This window comes from Trichosurus vulpecula, chromosome 4, assembly GCF_011100635.1.
Source record: "Trichosurus vulpecula isolate mTriVul1 chromosome 4, mTriVul1.pri, whole genome shotgun sequence".
NCBI lineage: Eukaryota > Metazoa > Chordata > Mammalia > Diprotodontia > Phalangeridae > Trichosurus > Trichosurus vulpecula.
Window position 1 is genome coordinate 137,641,817 of NC_050576.1, and position 17,941 is coordinate 137,659,757.

Below are 17,941 nucleotides of genomic sequence, written 5' to 3' on the forward strand. Positions count from 1 at the left end.
AGATCCCTTGGGAAGAATTTATGTATGGAAAATTAAAAGACAAAACAAAAAATTATACAACCTGAAAAATATAGAGATTATGCACTGGCAGAAAATATGTGATTTTCACTAGCAAAGAGTGTTCCCACATTAGTGAGATCATGGTTCCATTAAAGCACTGAAATTATCTTCTTTTAACTTTACTATCTGCCAAGTCTTGTGCTAAGTGCTAAGGATACAACTAGAAAAGTAAGACAGCCCCTACTATCAAGGAGCTCACGTTCTAATGGGGGGAGGGACAACATACATGGAAGTTTTCAGCTGCAAGTCAGATGGAAAAATCCTATTCTTTTTAGGATACAGTGGCAAAGCAGGTGTTAAAGCCTCTTCTTCAATTTCATTTCCACTGATAAAATGATATCAGTTTCTTATGTTGAACCATTTAATAGTGCTAAGGACTCTGGAGTTTCTCCATTTTCAGTGGCTGTAGTTTCCCAGAAACAGTTGCTGGGCTTCATCTCCAGAGAGACTGCCTACTAAGATGATGGTTTGAGGTTCTTGGGTTCAGGGTTCTGGGCAGTCTGCATGAAGGGAAATAGTGGTCAAGGAGGTGGTGGTTGTCTCTCCCTCAGGGCACCTTGCCTGCCATTATGTGTGACAACTGGCTGGCAATTGGTGGAGATGGCTGATCTTTTCTCTCTCAGAGGTCCTTCCCCAGATGACAGCTATAAGGGCTAGCTGGGAAGAAGATTAATGATCTGAAATGTACTGCTATTCCCAAGGGTCCATTGCTTATCACAGCACTTGGCTGTGTATCTTATTGCCTACCAGAAAGATCACACATCTGCTGGCTGAGGTGATCTTTTCAGTGGTGTGGCAAACGCTTTTGTGTTTTGTAAATTTCATTAGGAAATTGTTGTGGCTAATGCCAATGTCTGTGCCATTATCCATTTCACATTTCTGGTATCAAGAATTTGTTTAAATCAAGTCAGTCATTTTAACTGCATGGATATCTTATTTTTATCATTATTCTTTTTCTCATTTGGTGTTGATTTTATCAGGCATGAACTAGTTGCTTCTTTATGCTTATGGTTAATTCTAAGTTTATGGTCTAACTAGAGGTGGCTAATTCAGAAATGACTCCCACATCAACAATCAGTTTTCTTCTGTTTGTCATAATAGAGTCAGTCTCATTTTCGTGATTTTTTTTTGCTTAACGTTTACAGCTGCTTCTGACTCTCTTCTGGAATAAAATATTCACCATATGTAAGTGTGGGCTTTTCTGTAATGGATATGCCTTTAGCCTCTCACTTCTTGATCCTGTGCCATACTTTCACAACACATTTTTTGCTATTCTCTCTTCTGCCCACCTTGCTTTGAAGTCGCTAAATATTGCAGCATATATTGACTTCAAATTTGGGGAGTCTTATCAATACAATTATTTGTAGAATTTCTATAATTCATTCTCTGAAACAGATGCTGCTGGATAAGCTGCAATTATGCTCATGGTAGTCTTTTTGCTTATACATATAATGAGCACCATATAGTGAAACGATCAAGGAAATGATTTCTCTTTTTGCCTTTGAATGTATGATGAAATCGCGTCTTCTCTAAGGAAAGTCTATAAATCATGCTCTATTTAGCTGTGATACCTTCTTATCTTCTGGCTTCATTATAGTGAGAACATAAATGATGGCACACTTCAGTTCCTCCAGTAGTTGATTCATTGGCCTTTGAATAAGGATATTACATTGAGATTACACACTCTTCAACTAAATTTATAGAAGGTCTCCAAATAATAAGGTTCTGAGTGCCCTCTGTTCCACTCTGTCACTCTACAAATGTCCCTACACAAATGGGAGGTAGGAAGGAGAATGGAGAAAACTGTCCCATTTTGATTTTTTCTTGGTTTTACAACTTGGTGTGGTCAGCCTCCTCGATAAGCTTCTCTTCTCGGGGAGGTGAATCTTCTTACAGCAGTTGGAATTTGAAGCCTTTCCAACAGGAAAACCTGCTGGAGCTTTCACCCCTATAGTACAGCTTACTAAGAACCCATGATCATGGGCCACTGCAGAATGTTATTTTTTTGGAGAATGCAATATTTTATGTAAAGACTAGAGTGATATAAAGTTCTTGAATAAAGCTCAAGACAATGCAAAATGGAAGGATACAGTCATAGAAACCTAATAAAAATAAGACAAGATTATACATTTTAATTTTGTCTAATAAGGACTCAGGGATATCTACAAAAGCACAACAATGTATTTTCAACAATTATAGATTTAAACATTTAACACCAGTTACCGTTGCTCCCAAGTCTTCTCGTTCTTTTTTCATCTCTTGTCTCAAGACTTCCTTTTCATTGAGTCGTTTCTCTTGCTGGACTACAAGTTCTCTTTCAAATCGACTCTTTTGTCTCTCGAGCTCAGTCTTTAACTGTTCACACTGAATTAAAACCTATCAGATAAAAATTAATGTAATTGCTGGGTTACATGTAAAAATGTAAGAGCTTAAATTTTAAGATCTTTTAAACTAATTTGAAGGTTTTTGAGACTCTCACATGGGAACTAATAAATGGAAAATATTATCAACCTTGACTGTTTTTTTTAGCAGGGCAATTGGGGTTAAGTGACTTGCCCAAGGTCACACAGCTGGTACATGTGTCATGTGTCAAGTATCTGAGGCCACATTTGAACTCAGGGCCTCCTGACTCCAGAGCCAGTGCTCTACTCACTGTGCCACCTAGCTGCCCCGCTGACCTTAACTATGAAGCAGAACATGGAAAATAAAATCAGAGGCAACTTTTATATTTTTATACTTTAATGTTTCTACTGAGAGATTTAACATAACATGAATAAACTAAGAAGTACAAGGGTTTGGGGCAGTGATGGGATTCAAATAAATTAACAACCAGTTCTCTGCAGAACAGAGCTGAGGCAGGGCTGCCACCAACGACTTGGTGGGTGCAGGCCCCACCCCTGCTAACAAGGAGTTCACTGAACTCAACTTAAAATTACGTACTATGTGTGAACTGGATGAATCCCACTACTGGTTTGGGGCATTAAATAGTAATATGATAGAGGAGTTAGACAAAGAGGTCAGGAAAAACCAATTTCCCATTACTCACTCTGGGTATAACCCTAAAATAAAATACATAAACATTCAACAATTGATTTTTCACTGATGAATATGATTTTTGGATACCACAAAGAATAATTCAATAGCCAATTTAGAAATATGGCATTGTATTCAAAATTATACACAAGATATTATTTGAGATTTTATGATAATCAGCCCTCCTTAAATACATTCATGTCATGCTTTTGTTGCCTACACTTATTAGCGTATCTGTTATAAAGACTGGGTAATAAATTATAAGATAATAAAGTCACAAACCCAGTGACTATCTGGTTGTAGAAAACAATGCTGCATTTATTCCCTAGTTGAATTTCAGTTTTTTTTTTAAAAACAGGGAAATTCTTACTTTGCTTATTATTATGCTTAATCAGGAAAGAAAAGTCTTCTACTACTTTTATACATGTTACATTTCATGTCTTAATCTTACATATTTTGCAGAAAGATAATATTAAAAAGCCCACTAAATAAAGGGTGTGGGAAAACTAATTTTTTTTACCATTTTAGTCTGAAATAGCCCTTATCCAAAATACTAATATCTCATATTTCTGCTCCCCCTTGAATTCTTAGAAATCCAAGCTCCATAACATCAAGATGACAATTTAACAAGACATACTCTAGTAACCTTTTTTTTTAGGTTTTGGATAAGGATATGCTTCCCTCTAGTGAAAACTAGAATTAATACACTCAATCTTTAATCAGGGAACTTTATGAAGCATTGCTTCTCCTGAAAGAGGATTTCTCTCATTTGGAAAACTTATAAAAATTATGATTTCCATAAAATTCTTTTCTAAACCTTCTGTTTTCATGGCTTAAAGAATTTAATCACTAAGAATAGAAAGGTAAAAAGGAAGAAAATAATGAGAGAAGGAGCCCTAATCTAGATTCCAGTGCAAAACGTAACTGGGCTTGATTTTGGACTAATGCTTATAATTCCTAGCTAACCTAATCTTTCTTCTGTGTTTGTTTTGTTGCTTCCCAGTGCCCCTATATCCCCACTCTATTTTCCATGATGTGTTGGCCTAGCCACTTTCTTGTGGCTCTAATTCCATTGCTATTATGTGGTTAGACTAACTACAATTTGAGGTGAGTTCTTTGCCTAGTCTAAAACCTTATCACTACCACTTAGTATCAATGGCTAATGTACCAGAGGTGCTTATTGAATTGATTTCCCCTAACAGCCCGCCCCTCTAGCTCATTGGCTGCTCTGCCTTGGCTGCTGGCTCTTGGCCACCCTGGCTCTAGTAGAAACCTGGACTTCTACTTCTCCCAACCAAGATCAGAGGTTAACTCTTGGTGCATAGGGAATGGTTGCCCAGAAATGACAAATACCACCCATGATTCAATCAGTCAGGAAGTATTCGTTAAGCACCTAAAATGCTCCAGGCATTGTGGTAAGTGCTAGGGATAAATACAATGAACAAGACAATATCTACTCCCAAGGAGCTTATTGTAATGAGGGAGATAAGAAGTATACATGTAAATATGTACAGAATAAACATAAAGAGATAGAATACACAAAGTCCTTCAATATACACTAGTTTGAGGCAGCTGGGTGGTACAGGGGACAAAGCATGGGGCCTGGGGTCACGAAGGCCTGAGTACAAATCAGAGGCCTACTAGCTTTGTGAACCTGGCAAGTCTTTACCTCTGTCTGCCTTAGTTTCCTCAACTGTAAATGGGGACACTCGTAGCAACTATGAGCTAGGGTTGTTGTGAGGATCATAAAATAATATCTGTAAAGCACTTAGCACAATGCCTGGTACAACATGAGGTGCTATATTAATGCTAGCTAGAAGTAGTAGTAGTAATAGTAGTAGTAGTAGTAGTAGTAGTAGTAGTAGTAGTAGGGGAATCAAGAAAGGCTTCATTTAAATGGGACTCCAACTACAAGGATTCTACGAGGTAAAAGTGAAGAAAGGATGTTTTCCAAACACAGCAGATGGATAGTGCATGGAGACTGGAGATGAAATGCAAGGAACTGAGAGGCCAGCATGTCTGGATCATAGAGTTCCAGAGCGGAAACAACATACTATGAAGCTGAAAAGACAGGTTAGGGTGAGACTGTGACGGGCTTTATAAGCTAAATGGTCTGTATAGTATGAGATCCTAGAGGCAACAGGGAGCCACTGAAGTCTATCGAGTAAAGAAGTGACAGGGTCTGCAATGAGAAAGACAGAGCGATGAGAGTTATTCCACAAGTCAACAGGCATTCATTAAGCCATTACTACGCACCAGGCACTGTGCTATGCAGGAGTAATACAAATGGAAGTAGAAAGAAAGATAGCTCCAGTCTCAGGGAGTCCTAAGGAGTTTATATTCTAATGAAGGGGAGAGAGGGAGGAAAACACATACAGGGAAAATAAAGGGGATGAAAGGGTTGGGCAACTAAGGTGGGCAGAAGGGGCTTAGTAGAGAAAAGTCTGAAGTGCATCAAACCAATTAGGAATGCAATAATGAAGGAGGAAAGTGAGAAGGGCTTGAACTAAGGTGGTAGCTGTGTACATAGAGGGTAGGGTAGGATGCTGTGGAGGTAGAAATGCCAAGATCTGGCAATTTAATTGTATCTATGGGATAAGCAACAGTGCAGAGCCCAGGATAGTGCTAAGGTTGAGAATGTGAGAGCCTGGAAAAATGGTGGTGCTTTTAACAAAAATATAAACGTCTAGGGCAGGGTAGGGAAAAGATAATGATGCTGTTTTGGATATATTAAATCTAAAATGTCTCCAAGATATTCAGTGTGCAATGTCTAATAGTTAGCTGATAATAAAGAACTGGAGCTCAGGACAGAAACTGGGCTGAAAATATAGATTTGAGAGTCAATGGCATAGTGACACTTGAACCCATGTGAGTTCATGCGTATGGAAAGAGAAGAGTACAGAGCCTTGGACAGAGCTATATGGAAAACTGTGAGGGTTAGTGATATGAAGAGAACAGAAATTAGACAGGCAGGAGGAAAACCAAGAGGTCACAAAAGCCCAGAGAGAAGAGATCATTCAGTAAGCAAGGGTGGGCAAGGTTCAAATGCAGCAGACAGGTCAAGAAGGATAAAGACTAAAAAGAAATACCATGAGATTTAGCAGTTGATATCTTTCAATTGGTAACTTTGCAAAAAAATATTTCACTTAAATGATGAGATAAGAAGATTTAAAAGGGTTGGGGGTAAGAAGAGAGGAATTGGAGACAGTGAATCAAGATAACTTTTTCAAGGAGTTTGGCTAAGAAGAAGAGAAATACATAACAGTAGCTTGAGGGGATGGCAGTGACTAATAAAAGTTTTTTAAAGACTAGGAAGCCTTGGGCACATTTGAAGGTAATAGGAAAGAAACTAGTAGACTGGAAAAAGCTGAAGATTAAAGACAGGATGATTGAGGTTACAATCTGCTGAAGAAGACTGGAGGGACTTGATCAAGGACACATATAGAAAGGTTTGCCTTGGCAAAGAGAAGTCTCTCCCTCCACTGTTAGAGGCTAGAGGAAAGAAAGCAAGAATTGCAGACAACGTCAAGGTATTTTGAGATAAAGAAAAAGGGAGAAAAGGGAACTCACAGTAAAGTAAGAGGCCAGATCCTTAGCTGAGAGGGAATCACTTGAGAAGATAAGAAAAAGTTATAGAGAGTGAGATAGGAGTTCAACTAGGGAGAAATAAAAAAGATTGCCTTGATGCAATGAGGACACAGTCAAAGTTGGATAATAGGCATTTATAATGTACACATTCAATACTGCTGTGTAACTTCCTCCAACTCTGTTTAGCAAGAGTGGAGGAAGCAGATGGTAGAAGTAATCCAGAGGAGAGGCTGGCAGAGTATGAGTGACAAGACAAGGAGGCAAGAGATTTGAGAACAGAGGACAGAGTAGAGTTGAATTAGCTAAATATAGGGGCAAGACTGGAAAGGAAGGAAAGTGAAATCAAAGCAGGGATAATGTCATGACTTAGTACTAAGGGGTGGAGAATGCTGAAGGTCTCAATGAAGGAAAAGAATAGGTTTAGGTTTATGGTTGGATAGAAGAATGTCAGTTATTTAATTAGGGAAGTATCAGACTTGTGGGTGACAATTTATTCTATTCTATTATCTAGCATATGATCTATGTGTGGCTGAGATGGAGTGAAGCATTAAATCCTGGGATTTAAGAAATCTGAGGAATTGGACAATTAGGGAGTTTTGAGGGAGCATCAACATGAATGCTACTCTAATGCAGGGAAAAGAGTTGGGAAGGAGAAGAAAATGGTGAGCCAGGTGCCACAGTCTTTCATAAAGGAGAGAAAATGATGTGGGAACATCACTGTGGGACGTAACAGGATATCTGGGATATCTGACCCATCTATGAAATAATAACTGTGTGAATTACTATCAACTAATCAATCATCAATGACAACCAAGTGAGGAATATCACAGGATCATCATTTTAGATTGGGAAGGAATTCTAGGAGGTCATCTAATACAACCACAGCATTTCAACAGTGAGAGACTGAGTCCAAGAGAGCTAAGTGTCCAAAGTCACATAAGTGGTTGTTGATAAACACTGAATTTGAATGAGGCCCCTTAATCTTAAACATAACATTATTTTTTTAACAATAAGAATTGTCAACACAGACAATTATATACCCTGTAGCTACCAGGTATCCCCCTCCAGAAATAACTGCAATCTCCAATGAAGGGGTCTCATCAAGTCATAATATTAGTAACCCCATTCCCCACGCAGGAAAATAAAAAGTAGATCTCCTACTAAAATAATCAGGTATCTCTATTCTGGTCATAAAATCCTTCTTAAAAATATAACTTATTCTATTCTATTATGTGTTCTTCCAAACCTTAGAGGGCTCTCTGTACACTGTAACATATTCTTATTATCATAATAATAACCACAAAATTCTAATTCACCTTCATTAAAAACAAATAAAAAATGAATAGACAGCTTTTGAGGAACATAGCCAAGCTAGCAATAATCATATAAAATGCTCTAAATCACTAATAATTAGGGAAATGAAAATTAAAAAACAATTCCAAGATACCAACTCACACTCAGACTGGTTAAGCTGACAGAAAAGGAAAATGACATATGCTTGAGGGAATATGGGAGAAAACAGGTACTTTAATGTACCATTGGAGCTATGTACTGGTCCAAATATTGGACCAATTTGGAACTAGTCCAAAAAGCTATTAAACCATGTATAACCTTTGATTCAGAGCTTTGATCATACTAGATCTATATTCCCACTTACCCTACTCCCAAAGAAGGAAAAGACCAATAAGTACAAAAATTTTTATATCAGCTCTTTTTGGTAGCAAAAAACCGGAAACCGAGGGGAAGCTTTTCAATTTGGGGAATGGCTGAACAAGTTATGGCATATGAATGAAATGGAATAGTACTGTGCTGTAAGAAATGATGAAGGGGATGGTTTCAGAGTCATAAGAAGTGGAATGAGTAGAACCAAAACAGTTTATACAATGTAACAATATTGTAAAAAACAATCAATTTTGAAAGACTTAAGAACTCTGATCAACACAGTGACCAATGACAATTCCAGGAGACTTGTGATAAAACATACTATCCGCCTCTAAATAGAGAGTTGATTGACTCAGTGTGAGTACTAAAGCATATCTTCTTTCCTTTCTTTTTTAATTTGGACATGATTGATGTGATTATGTTTGGCATGATTATATTTATGTGTTTTGTTTTTCTTGCCCTTTAAATGGTTGAGGGAAAGGGAAGAGGAAGGGAAAAAATTAGGAAGTGGAAATAAAATTGATTAAAAATAAACAAAAAGACTATATGGCACAAGCATGTAGAAGAATGTTAGGAAATAGAAGAGTAATATAATTCCAAAAAGGCTAGGAATCATGGTATATACAAGTATTCCCTTTTTTTAAGCAACAAGTTTGCAACCCTGTGAAATCATATGATTTTTTCTTATAAACTTCAAGATGAAAAGTTATCTTGAAAACCTGCCAGTTTCACAGTAGAAATATTTTATTTTTTAATTTGGCAAAGCTAGGAATATTAATAGCATAGTAAAACTCACCCTACTAAATATAACAAAGTAGCAAACTTTAGCATAACATCATAACATGCTATCACAAAATGATATAAACATATTAAAATAAAAAGAATTTTCAACCTCATAGGGATTGCCATATTTTATCATATCAATAATTCAGTCTAGGGCAAATTCTATTTCTAACAGTAATTTTAAGTCAAAATAATAACTAAGGTAGGGCAGCTGGGTCCTTAACTCTGGATGAGGAATTGCTACAGGGTAGAAAATTTAAAGGCTTTCTAATATTTATTTTACTCCTCTAGGGCAAAAAAAAAGAAGGTAAGGGAGTAAAGATGCTCCCAGGTGGAAAAGGTGACAGGATAATAAGAGATCACATTCTAGTCTAATATAAGGTCCTCTAGGGCAGGAAATGCTCCATTTCTATATTTGTACCTGTGGGACCTCGTTCAGTGCTTAGCACACAGTAATCACTTATTGATTTAGTGAGTGGTTAAGAAAAGAACCAGTAGCAGGTCAAGGGGTTCTCATACAAAGGCAGAGGGTAGTAGGGCCCTGTTCTGGTCCAGTGAGGTAGTTCCTTCAGTGCCAACAACAGTGGCTCTACAGGGGCTACCTTGCAGCATTTCACTTTGGCAGATGCACTGGGCCCCTCCTCCAATATTCCCACTGCTTATTCTGAGTCATAAGACCAGGGGCCATAGGCAAGGGAGACCAAATGTCAACAATCTGGCCTAGAGAACTCTGGCCCGGGAGCAAGGATTACTGGCTTCTGGTCCTTGTCCTGACACACACTCTGGGTCTATTTTCTGTCTGTAAAGTGGGGAGTTTGGACAGAACAGTGGCTAAGGTCCCCTCCAGCTCCAAGTCTGTGTGTTGATGTGATTGGGTTGCTATTTGGCTCCACCTCAGCTCCTCTGACACCTTGGGCAAGCCACTTCATTTCTGTTTGCCTCAGTTTCTTCTCCTATGAGGACTAAAGGATCATTAACTTCCCTTCCAGCTCTAAGACAACACTTTGAGGGATGGGGGCAGGGGAAGGGTCTATTCTTTCAGCTGCTTCATCAAAAAGCAAGGATTCAGGGAAGGGTTGACACTTTCCTGATTTGACCCCCAAGAATCAAGTTCCTTGGATGCCATGGGGAAGAAGACAAATAATCTCAGAATCTAGTGATCAAAAATAAGTAGCTCCAATAGAAGAAGGTCCCAAATTGCCTGCTTCCTCTGCAGAGGATGGGATGAACAGCCTCCTTCCTAACAGCAACCTCTTGGGGTACTGGGGTTTCTGTCTCCAGTATTCGGCCTTCTACTGCAAGGAGCCTTGCAGGCTGCTTGCGCATGGTACAGAGCTCCCTGCTTATGGCTCTGCAGTTGGGCAAATAGGTGATGCCAGTTATCCTCAATGGTGCCAACCTTGAAAAATTAGCAATATTTCCATATATTCTAAGCTTCTCATAAATTTTTAAATGCTGTATTATTTAGTTATACAAAATCTCCTTGACTCTATTTTTCAGCCTGTGTCATCTCTTGGGATAGGGATTTTGCTGATATATTAACCATAGTATTCCTGTGAAAAAAGTATTTCCTTTTTCCTAATCCTAAAACTAGGAAAGTTGAGTGACACTGGAGCGGAAAAAAAGAAGCCAGACTTGAAATCAGGCCTGAGGTCAAGTTTGGCCTCTGTCCATGCTTACTGGGTGACCGTGACCAAATAACTTCTCGGTGCTTGGATAACTCTCTAAGATTCTGTTACAGACAAAGTGCTGATTTGTACCAGTGAAGAGAACTTCCATAACAGGAGTTCCTCACAGCAATGAAATCATAGGTATGGGTGCTCTCCTCCCCGCCCCCCAAATCATCAAGGTGTGTTCTCTACAGTCTCTATCAATGCCACAACTAGTTGGATTGTGAATAGTACCACTGTGTTCAAGTTGCTTAAACTCTCTGTGCCTTGGCCCCCTCACTCACAGAACAAGGGAATTGGACACAGTCCTGTCCAGCTTTAAAGCTCAGTCTATGTTATCAATAGGATTCCATGATGGAGAGCATTCACTCTTTTTCACATCATTCTGAGAGGAGATATATTACTAATCTGTAAGCTTAGGATGTTTGCTGTGAAAGGAAAGTATAATCACTTATTAAGTTCGCAAAAATCTATGTGAAGTGATCAATCACCAAAGTAAACCAAATCCACAGTATTGAGGATCATAATTTTAGAGGTGGAAGGAACCATGAGACAAGAAAGTGAGCTAGAGTGAGCAGATTTTTAAAAGGAACCACTTTAAAGAGAACTATGAGTACTTATTACAACTGTAGTCCAATTCAAGTAATTCAATTACTATGATTAACAAAAATCATATCTCAAAATTATTGAAAACAAAATTTATTTCAGGAAAGAAGGAATAGTTTTTAAGTTTTCTTAAGTGTGTTTTCTTAACACTCTCCTGCTGGAAAAAAATTTCTGCATACAAAATCATGATGTCAGGTTTTTTTTGGTGTTAGCTTTTCTCCCCATTAAAAATGTATTACATGGTGTATCACAAGTCAAATGTTCTACTTGACTTAGAATCAGGAGGTCTTGGTTGGAGGCTTGGCTCTGCTATTTACTATCTATGTGATGTTCCACAAGCCACATTAGCCTCACTGAACCTGTTCCCAAACTGTAAAAATGAAAAGGTTAGACTAGATGATTTCTCATGTCCTTTCCAGCTCTAATTCCATGACCTGATAATCAGCATGCAAGAATATTTCAAATTCATATTGATGTGATTAGCCTGTAATATACTAATAGAACACTAGATGGTACCACATAACAAGATAATGAAGGACAAAATGCAACTCATTTCACGGAACAATTAGCAACATGCCTTAGAAGTAAATTTAATTTTAGGTAATTTTAATTTCATAAATTGTAATAAATTAGATTCCATTTCTACACATATAAATCTCTTCAGAACATAGTCTGAAGTTTCCATATATTCTAAAAAGGAAATAGAACATCACACAATGTATACACAACATATAAGCCCTGTGTACCTCTTCTAAATAACTTTTTGATCCTGTATCTCTGACTGGTGATTTACTACTGGATTTCTTTTAAAGAATGAGAAAATTCTCCATAGGCTAAAAAGAAATAGACAGCAACAAACAGAAATCCATTGAGTGAATGCTGGCCATACAGAGTACACAGTTAGGGAAGGAGCGTGGAAGAAAACATCCAAGAGAAAAAACAAGCCACCGGCTGCCACTTAGTGGAGCAGGGGCTCCCCTCACCTTGGTTTTTTCAAAGTTGGCTTCTTCTGTCATCAACACGGCCTGCTTCACTTGCTCATAGGCATTGGATTCTATTTGCTGCATCTCTGACAAGGTCTTCCTTACTGTAACTAGCGCAGACATTAATTCATCTCTTTCCCTATCAGCAAAAGGAAAATCCAGAGCAAGAAACAATGAGGCATGAATATACTCCAAACATCAGAATAAAGAAGAAGTGAGGATTTAGATGAATTAAAAGGATAGTAAGGGGAGTGCCAGCTTGGCACATCCTTAAATGTCCCTAAGGAAAGTCCCTTTGCCCTAAAAAAAAGCTGGGTTGGTCAACTAAGTTTTTGAAAAAAGTTGTAGAGATCCATTGCAGAACCGTATCTGGGAGGGTCAATAATGTGTTGTGTAGTAAGACTAGGATGAGGCGGCAAATTGATTCTGGAGGAAATAGAAGACATTAATCCAATTTGAAAGAGAATGAGGGGTGGATGGAAGTAACATACTGGGAAAAGAGAGGTGATAGCTGGTAAAGGAAGGCAAATACGTAGGAGGTGGGGAGTAAGATTGGTTTGATGTGCATTGCTTTTCCATTTGCTTGAAATCCACTCATCATTTCCTTTTCACAAAATAAAATCCTCTTTCCCCTAAATTCAAATATTCTACATTTCCTACTCAAATATTCTCTTCCTCAAAAGATAGCAATACTTAATTACTATGGTCATTTTAAGATCACTCTTAGGTGTCACTCACTGGCACAAGGATAGGGATTTTAAAGAAAATTAAATACTTACAACAGCTACCATCCCTTCTGAGGTACCCTCTAGAATGCTTGCTCTACAAGCAACAAGGTTGCTTTCATCTTAAACCATTTCTTTTTTCACTCTTTAAATATTCTGATTTTCAATGAGACTAGATTCCCTCCTAATGACACAGCCTTCTTGGCCACCCTTTCTAGCACTGGCTGCATTTTTATTCACTCCCTCTGACTCCCTGGTTGAGGTGGAAGAGTTGGGAAATCCCTTGCTCCCACTGCCATCATCACTCAGTAACCTCTTCTCCTCTGAGGTTCACTCAATCCCTATCTACTCCCCAATCAAAATCCTGGTAGCTATTTTCTAGAGACTTCTAGCATATTTTTCTTCTTTCTTCAATGAGTTTAGTGCCTGGCTCACAGTCATTCTTCTCCCCACCAATCCCTGCCTTCAGAATACTAGAGGACTTGAACATACATATTGATACTCCCTAATACACCTTAATCTCACATTTCCTCACCTTACTCATTTCACATGACCTAGTCTCCACTCCAGCTCAGCCACACATAGAGATTGTCACACCCTTGATCTTTCCATTACCCACAAATATACCACTTTCATATTTATGAACTCTTAAATTTCTTTTTTTCTGATCAAAATCTACTGTTATTCCACCTCTCACAAGGCTCTGTCCTGGGCTCTATTCTCTTCTTCCTCTATACTATTTCACTTGGTTATCCCATCAGGTCCCATGGATTTAATTTATATTATCTCAATTCTGCTGAATCTCAAATTATTTATCTAACCCAAACCTCTCTGCTTACCTCCAGTCTCGCATCTCTAACTGCTTATTGGACATCTCAGACTGGAAGTCCTGTAGTCATTGTAAACTCAACATGCCCCAAACTGACCTCTTTCTTTTCCCTACTACCTACTTCCCAACTGAGGTTACTACTATATTCCCAGTCACTCTGGCTCACAGCCTAACCGCTTCCCTAGGCTCTTCACTCTCACCTCTCACATTCAATCACTTGCTGGAATTGTTGACTTTACCTTCCAAATATCTCTTTCATAGTCCACCTCCCTCCCCTGACTCTGCCACAATCACCTCATACCTGGACTATTACAAGAGACTTCTGGTGGGTCTACTTTCCACGAGTCTCCTGGCTCTGCAGTTCACGTTCCTCCCAGCTGTCAAAGTGATCTTACTGAAGGCTAGGCCTGATTATATGAGCCCACTACTTAATAAATTCCAGTGGCTTCCTATTGTGCTGGAGATTACATACAAAATAGTCTGGCTTTCAAATCCCTTCATAACTTAGACCCACTCTCCCCTCTCAAGTATTCTTGACACATTATATTCAATTCCCACCATGTACTCTGAGATCCAGTGATACTGGCCTCTTTGCCTTTCCTCAAATGAAAGAACTCTGTTTCTTGGCTCCAGGTATTTTCAATGTCAGTGCCTCCTGCCTAGAATGTTTTCCATCCTCATCTCTACCTTCTGGCTTCCCTGGCTTCAAGTCCCAGCTAAAATCTCACCTTCTATAGAAAGCCTTTCCCAAACCCTCTTAATTCTAGTGCCTTCTCTTGGTTAGTGATTTCCAATTCATTCTGTATATAGTTTGCTTGTAGGTGTAGTTGCTTACATGTTTTCTTCCCCATTAGACTGTGATCTCCTTGAGATGAAGGACTGTCTTCACCTTTCTTTTCTTTTCTTTTTTGGTATCCTCAGTACCTGGCGCATAGTAAAAGTTTACTCACTGGCTGATATAAGGATAAGCTATTAAAACTAATATAACTTGGGGCCATTGTTCACCCACTCCTAACAACATTCACAGGTCCACTAAAATGAAAATTCTCAAAAGTAGAATCAGCTGTCTCAGGAGGGAGTGGAAAGTCTCTAAGGAGAAGCTAGATAAGCAATTTTTAGGATGTTGTAAAGAGGATTTCTGTTCTGTTATCTGTTATTCTAAATGACTTCTGAGGCTCCCTTCCAACTCTTAAGATTCTATGAGATATTTGTCAAAGGTTTGATTGAATTAAATGTCAAAATGTCTCAGCACAAAAACTAGGCAGGGTACAATCTCAGAGCTTGAAATAAACTCCACATTCTTTGAATAAAAACATTCCAAGATAAAGTGCTAATGTATGCAAGTGGTCGTGGGCAAAAAGGAGAGGTAGAGAGTTTAGGCAAAAGAATACAAATGTACAAATGAACAAGAACACATCTTAATAGTTAAGGAATTATTGACAAAGGAAAAGGCTATAATTGCAAGAAGTTCCCAAAGCAGAAAGTGTTTTAAAAGTTAATTTAGAGGTAGAATAAGGAATGGGATTATATATCCAATGTGTGTTTTTCTCTTCATAGTTTTTAGACCATTATGAGTTGTCCAGTTTTAAAACTGTGGTTTCAAATTCAGTTGAGATAACTGTTTGCAGTTTAAAATTTGGCAATAAAAGGATAAGTGCCTTCCAAGAAGCAACTTTAATTTTTCAAATTTTAGCTGGCTTTCAAGAGAAAATTGAAGGCTGAATTTAGGTTTTTTTTTTTAAATTCAAAGATAGAACTGAAAAAAAAATTTTAACCTCAAAGAGTTTTATCTACTTATGGTCTTTGAAAAATGTGCAAGTTTTAAGAAATGGATAATTATAAAACTATAGTATTATCTGTAGTTTCACATAAGTTTAACTGCAAGTTATATAATACATGTGGGAACTTTTTCTAAGAGTAAAAATGTGATAAAGCTGATTTAAACAAAGAGTCATTTGTAATGTTAGCTAATATTAAATTACACTGCCTTTCTTGCGTCCAAATTTAGAACACTTTCAGTTGGAATTCCTCACACAGGCAACTTTAAATGAAATTTACTTTAGTTAAGTTGGAGGAGGGAGGGAGGGAGGGAAGGAGGAGGAGGAGGAAGAGGAGGAGAGAGAGAGAGAGAGAGAGAGAGAGAGAAACAATGAGATAAGTGTTGTAGTCTGAGTCAGGAAAGGTAGATTCAATTCCTAACCCTGACATTCAGGGCAAGTCAGTCACTTACTTAACAGGTTTGTGCCTCAATTTCCTCATCTTTAAAATGGGTGGGTTAATATTTCACTACCTGCAAAACTTAAAGTACTATAAAAATGTGAGTCCTATAACCTGAAACAATGCTGGATTGCATTTGAGGTATTCGGTTAAGAAATTAACTACTTCACTGAAGAAAATCAAAGTATAATACCATTTGATGCCAAAATTGATACCTTGAATCAAAGTTCAAGCCCTTCAATGTTTGAATAGTTCGGGCTCAAAGTTCTAAAACCTATTGAGAGGTATTGGTGACTATGCAATTACTCTATTATCTAGTCCTTAAACATAGAGATTATAGGAATGCCAGCATCATTAGACAAAGTGCTCTTTACTAGATAGTTCATCATGCAGAGAAAGTGCATGCTGACAGGTGAAAAAATTGCTAGTCAGCTTAAATTGGAAAGCATGGTTTCTTATTAGGAGTTTCCAAAAAAAAAATTACCTTCCATCTTTGGAAAGGTAGCAAAATTTACTACCACGAACACACTTGGAATCAAAATCCCTGGGCTTCCGTCCCACCTCTTCTAGTTACTAGATGGTTTCAAATCATATTACCTCTTTGAGACTCAATTTTTCCATTTGTCAAATGGAAATAATACCTCCTGTTCTACCTAGCACACATGGTGTTTTTCTGTGGGTCAAATAAGACAACATATATGAAAACATTCTATAAAAAATAAAGCACTACTGTAGCATAAGGAATTATTGTTATTGCTTAAAAGCAGGAAAAATATTAGAGATGTACCCAAGATAAAGGAAGTGGTTATGAAAGCATATTTGTTAAAACCTTATTGATGAATGAAAGTAAAAAGATGTTTGAATAAAGACAGATTTAAATGATGCTAAGTACTGACTTTATTAAAGCTTAAAAAAAGGCTAAACTTCTCATTAGCAATGCAAAAATATTCTACAAGATTTCCACCTAAAAGATCTTAAGAGCTCAATATGAAATCCCTCAGGAAATCACATACCAGGAAGAAGCCTCAATAAAATATTTCAGCAGGTACCTCAGTTAATACAAGGGCATGTATCAATGGGAATAGTGAATTGGTGTTTCTGCAAGAAACCATATGCTAGGTGCCTATAAATTCTGTGAGTTCTACAAAATATCATTTCTAGGACTGACTGTACGAGACTTATGAAAGAGTTTCTCGTGACAAAACAAGTAATGTTCTATCAACACTTTATCATTCTTTGTGATCCAGATAAAATGACATTTAAGAAATAAAGAAAAGCCGAAAGCATAAGCATCAGACATTAAGGTGAAAAGGCTACCCAGAGAGCCATAGTCATAAAAATGATGAATATATATGGACTCCATAGACATTAATATACAGCACCTTTAGAAAACAAAAATGGTCCTATCTCTATTATTGTTAGGAAGGAAATCCTGAGGTGAAGGCTGTTGCATTTCAATGATTTTTCTAAGCATGACTTATAACCGCCATGGGAAGACACTCTATAGTAACAATAGCTCACATTTATATGTCATTTTTTTAGCTTAAAATTTTTCTCCTTGAAATAACTCCATGAGGTAAGGAGTGTTCCCACTGTACAAATGGAGTAACTGAGTTTCAGAGAACAAATGACTTGCCTTTGGTCATTAGCCAATAAGTGGTAGAGCTAGAACACAAACTTAGTTTTATAACTCCAAATCCAACATTGTTTTCCACTAGACCATGTTGTTTGGAATCCAACAAGAATAGACAATATGGACTTTGGACTGATATTTAAAGGAAGTCA

The 17,941-nt window shown here is 37.7% G+C and overlaps 1 protein-coding gene across 1 annotated transcript in view; it reads right to left on the reverse strand.

Moving 5' to 3' along the window:
• The window catches only part of SDCCAG8 (SHH signaling and ciliogenesis regulator SDCCAG8), a 285,884-nt gene that overhangs the window by 209,065 nt on the left and 58,878 nt on the right, over positions 1-17,941 (reverse strand). The window contains 2 exon segments of the mRNA XM_036753380.1: positions 2,284-2,436; positions 12,386-12,524. Of these exon segments, the coding sequence (XP_036609275.1) occupies positions 2,284-2,436; positions 12,386-12,524 (292 nt within the window).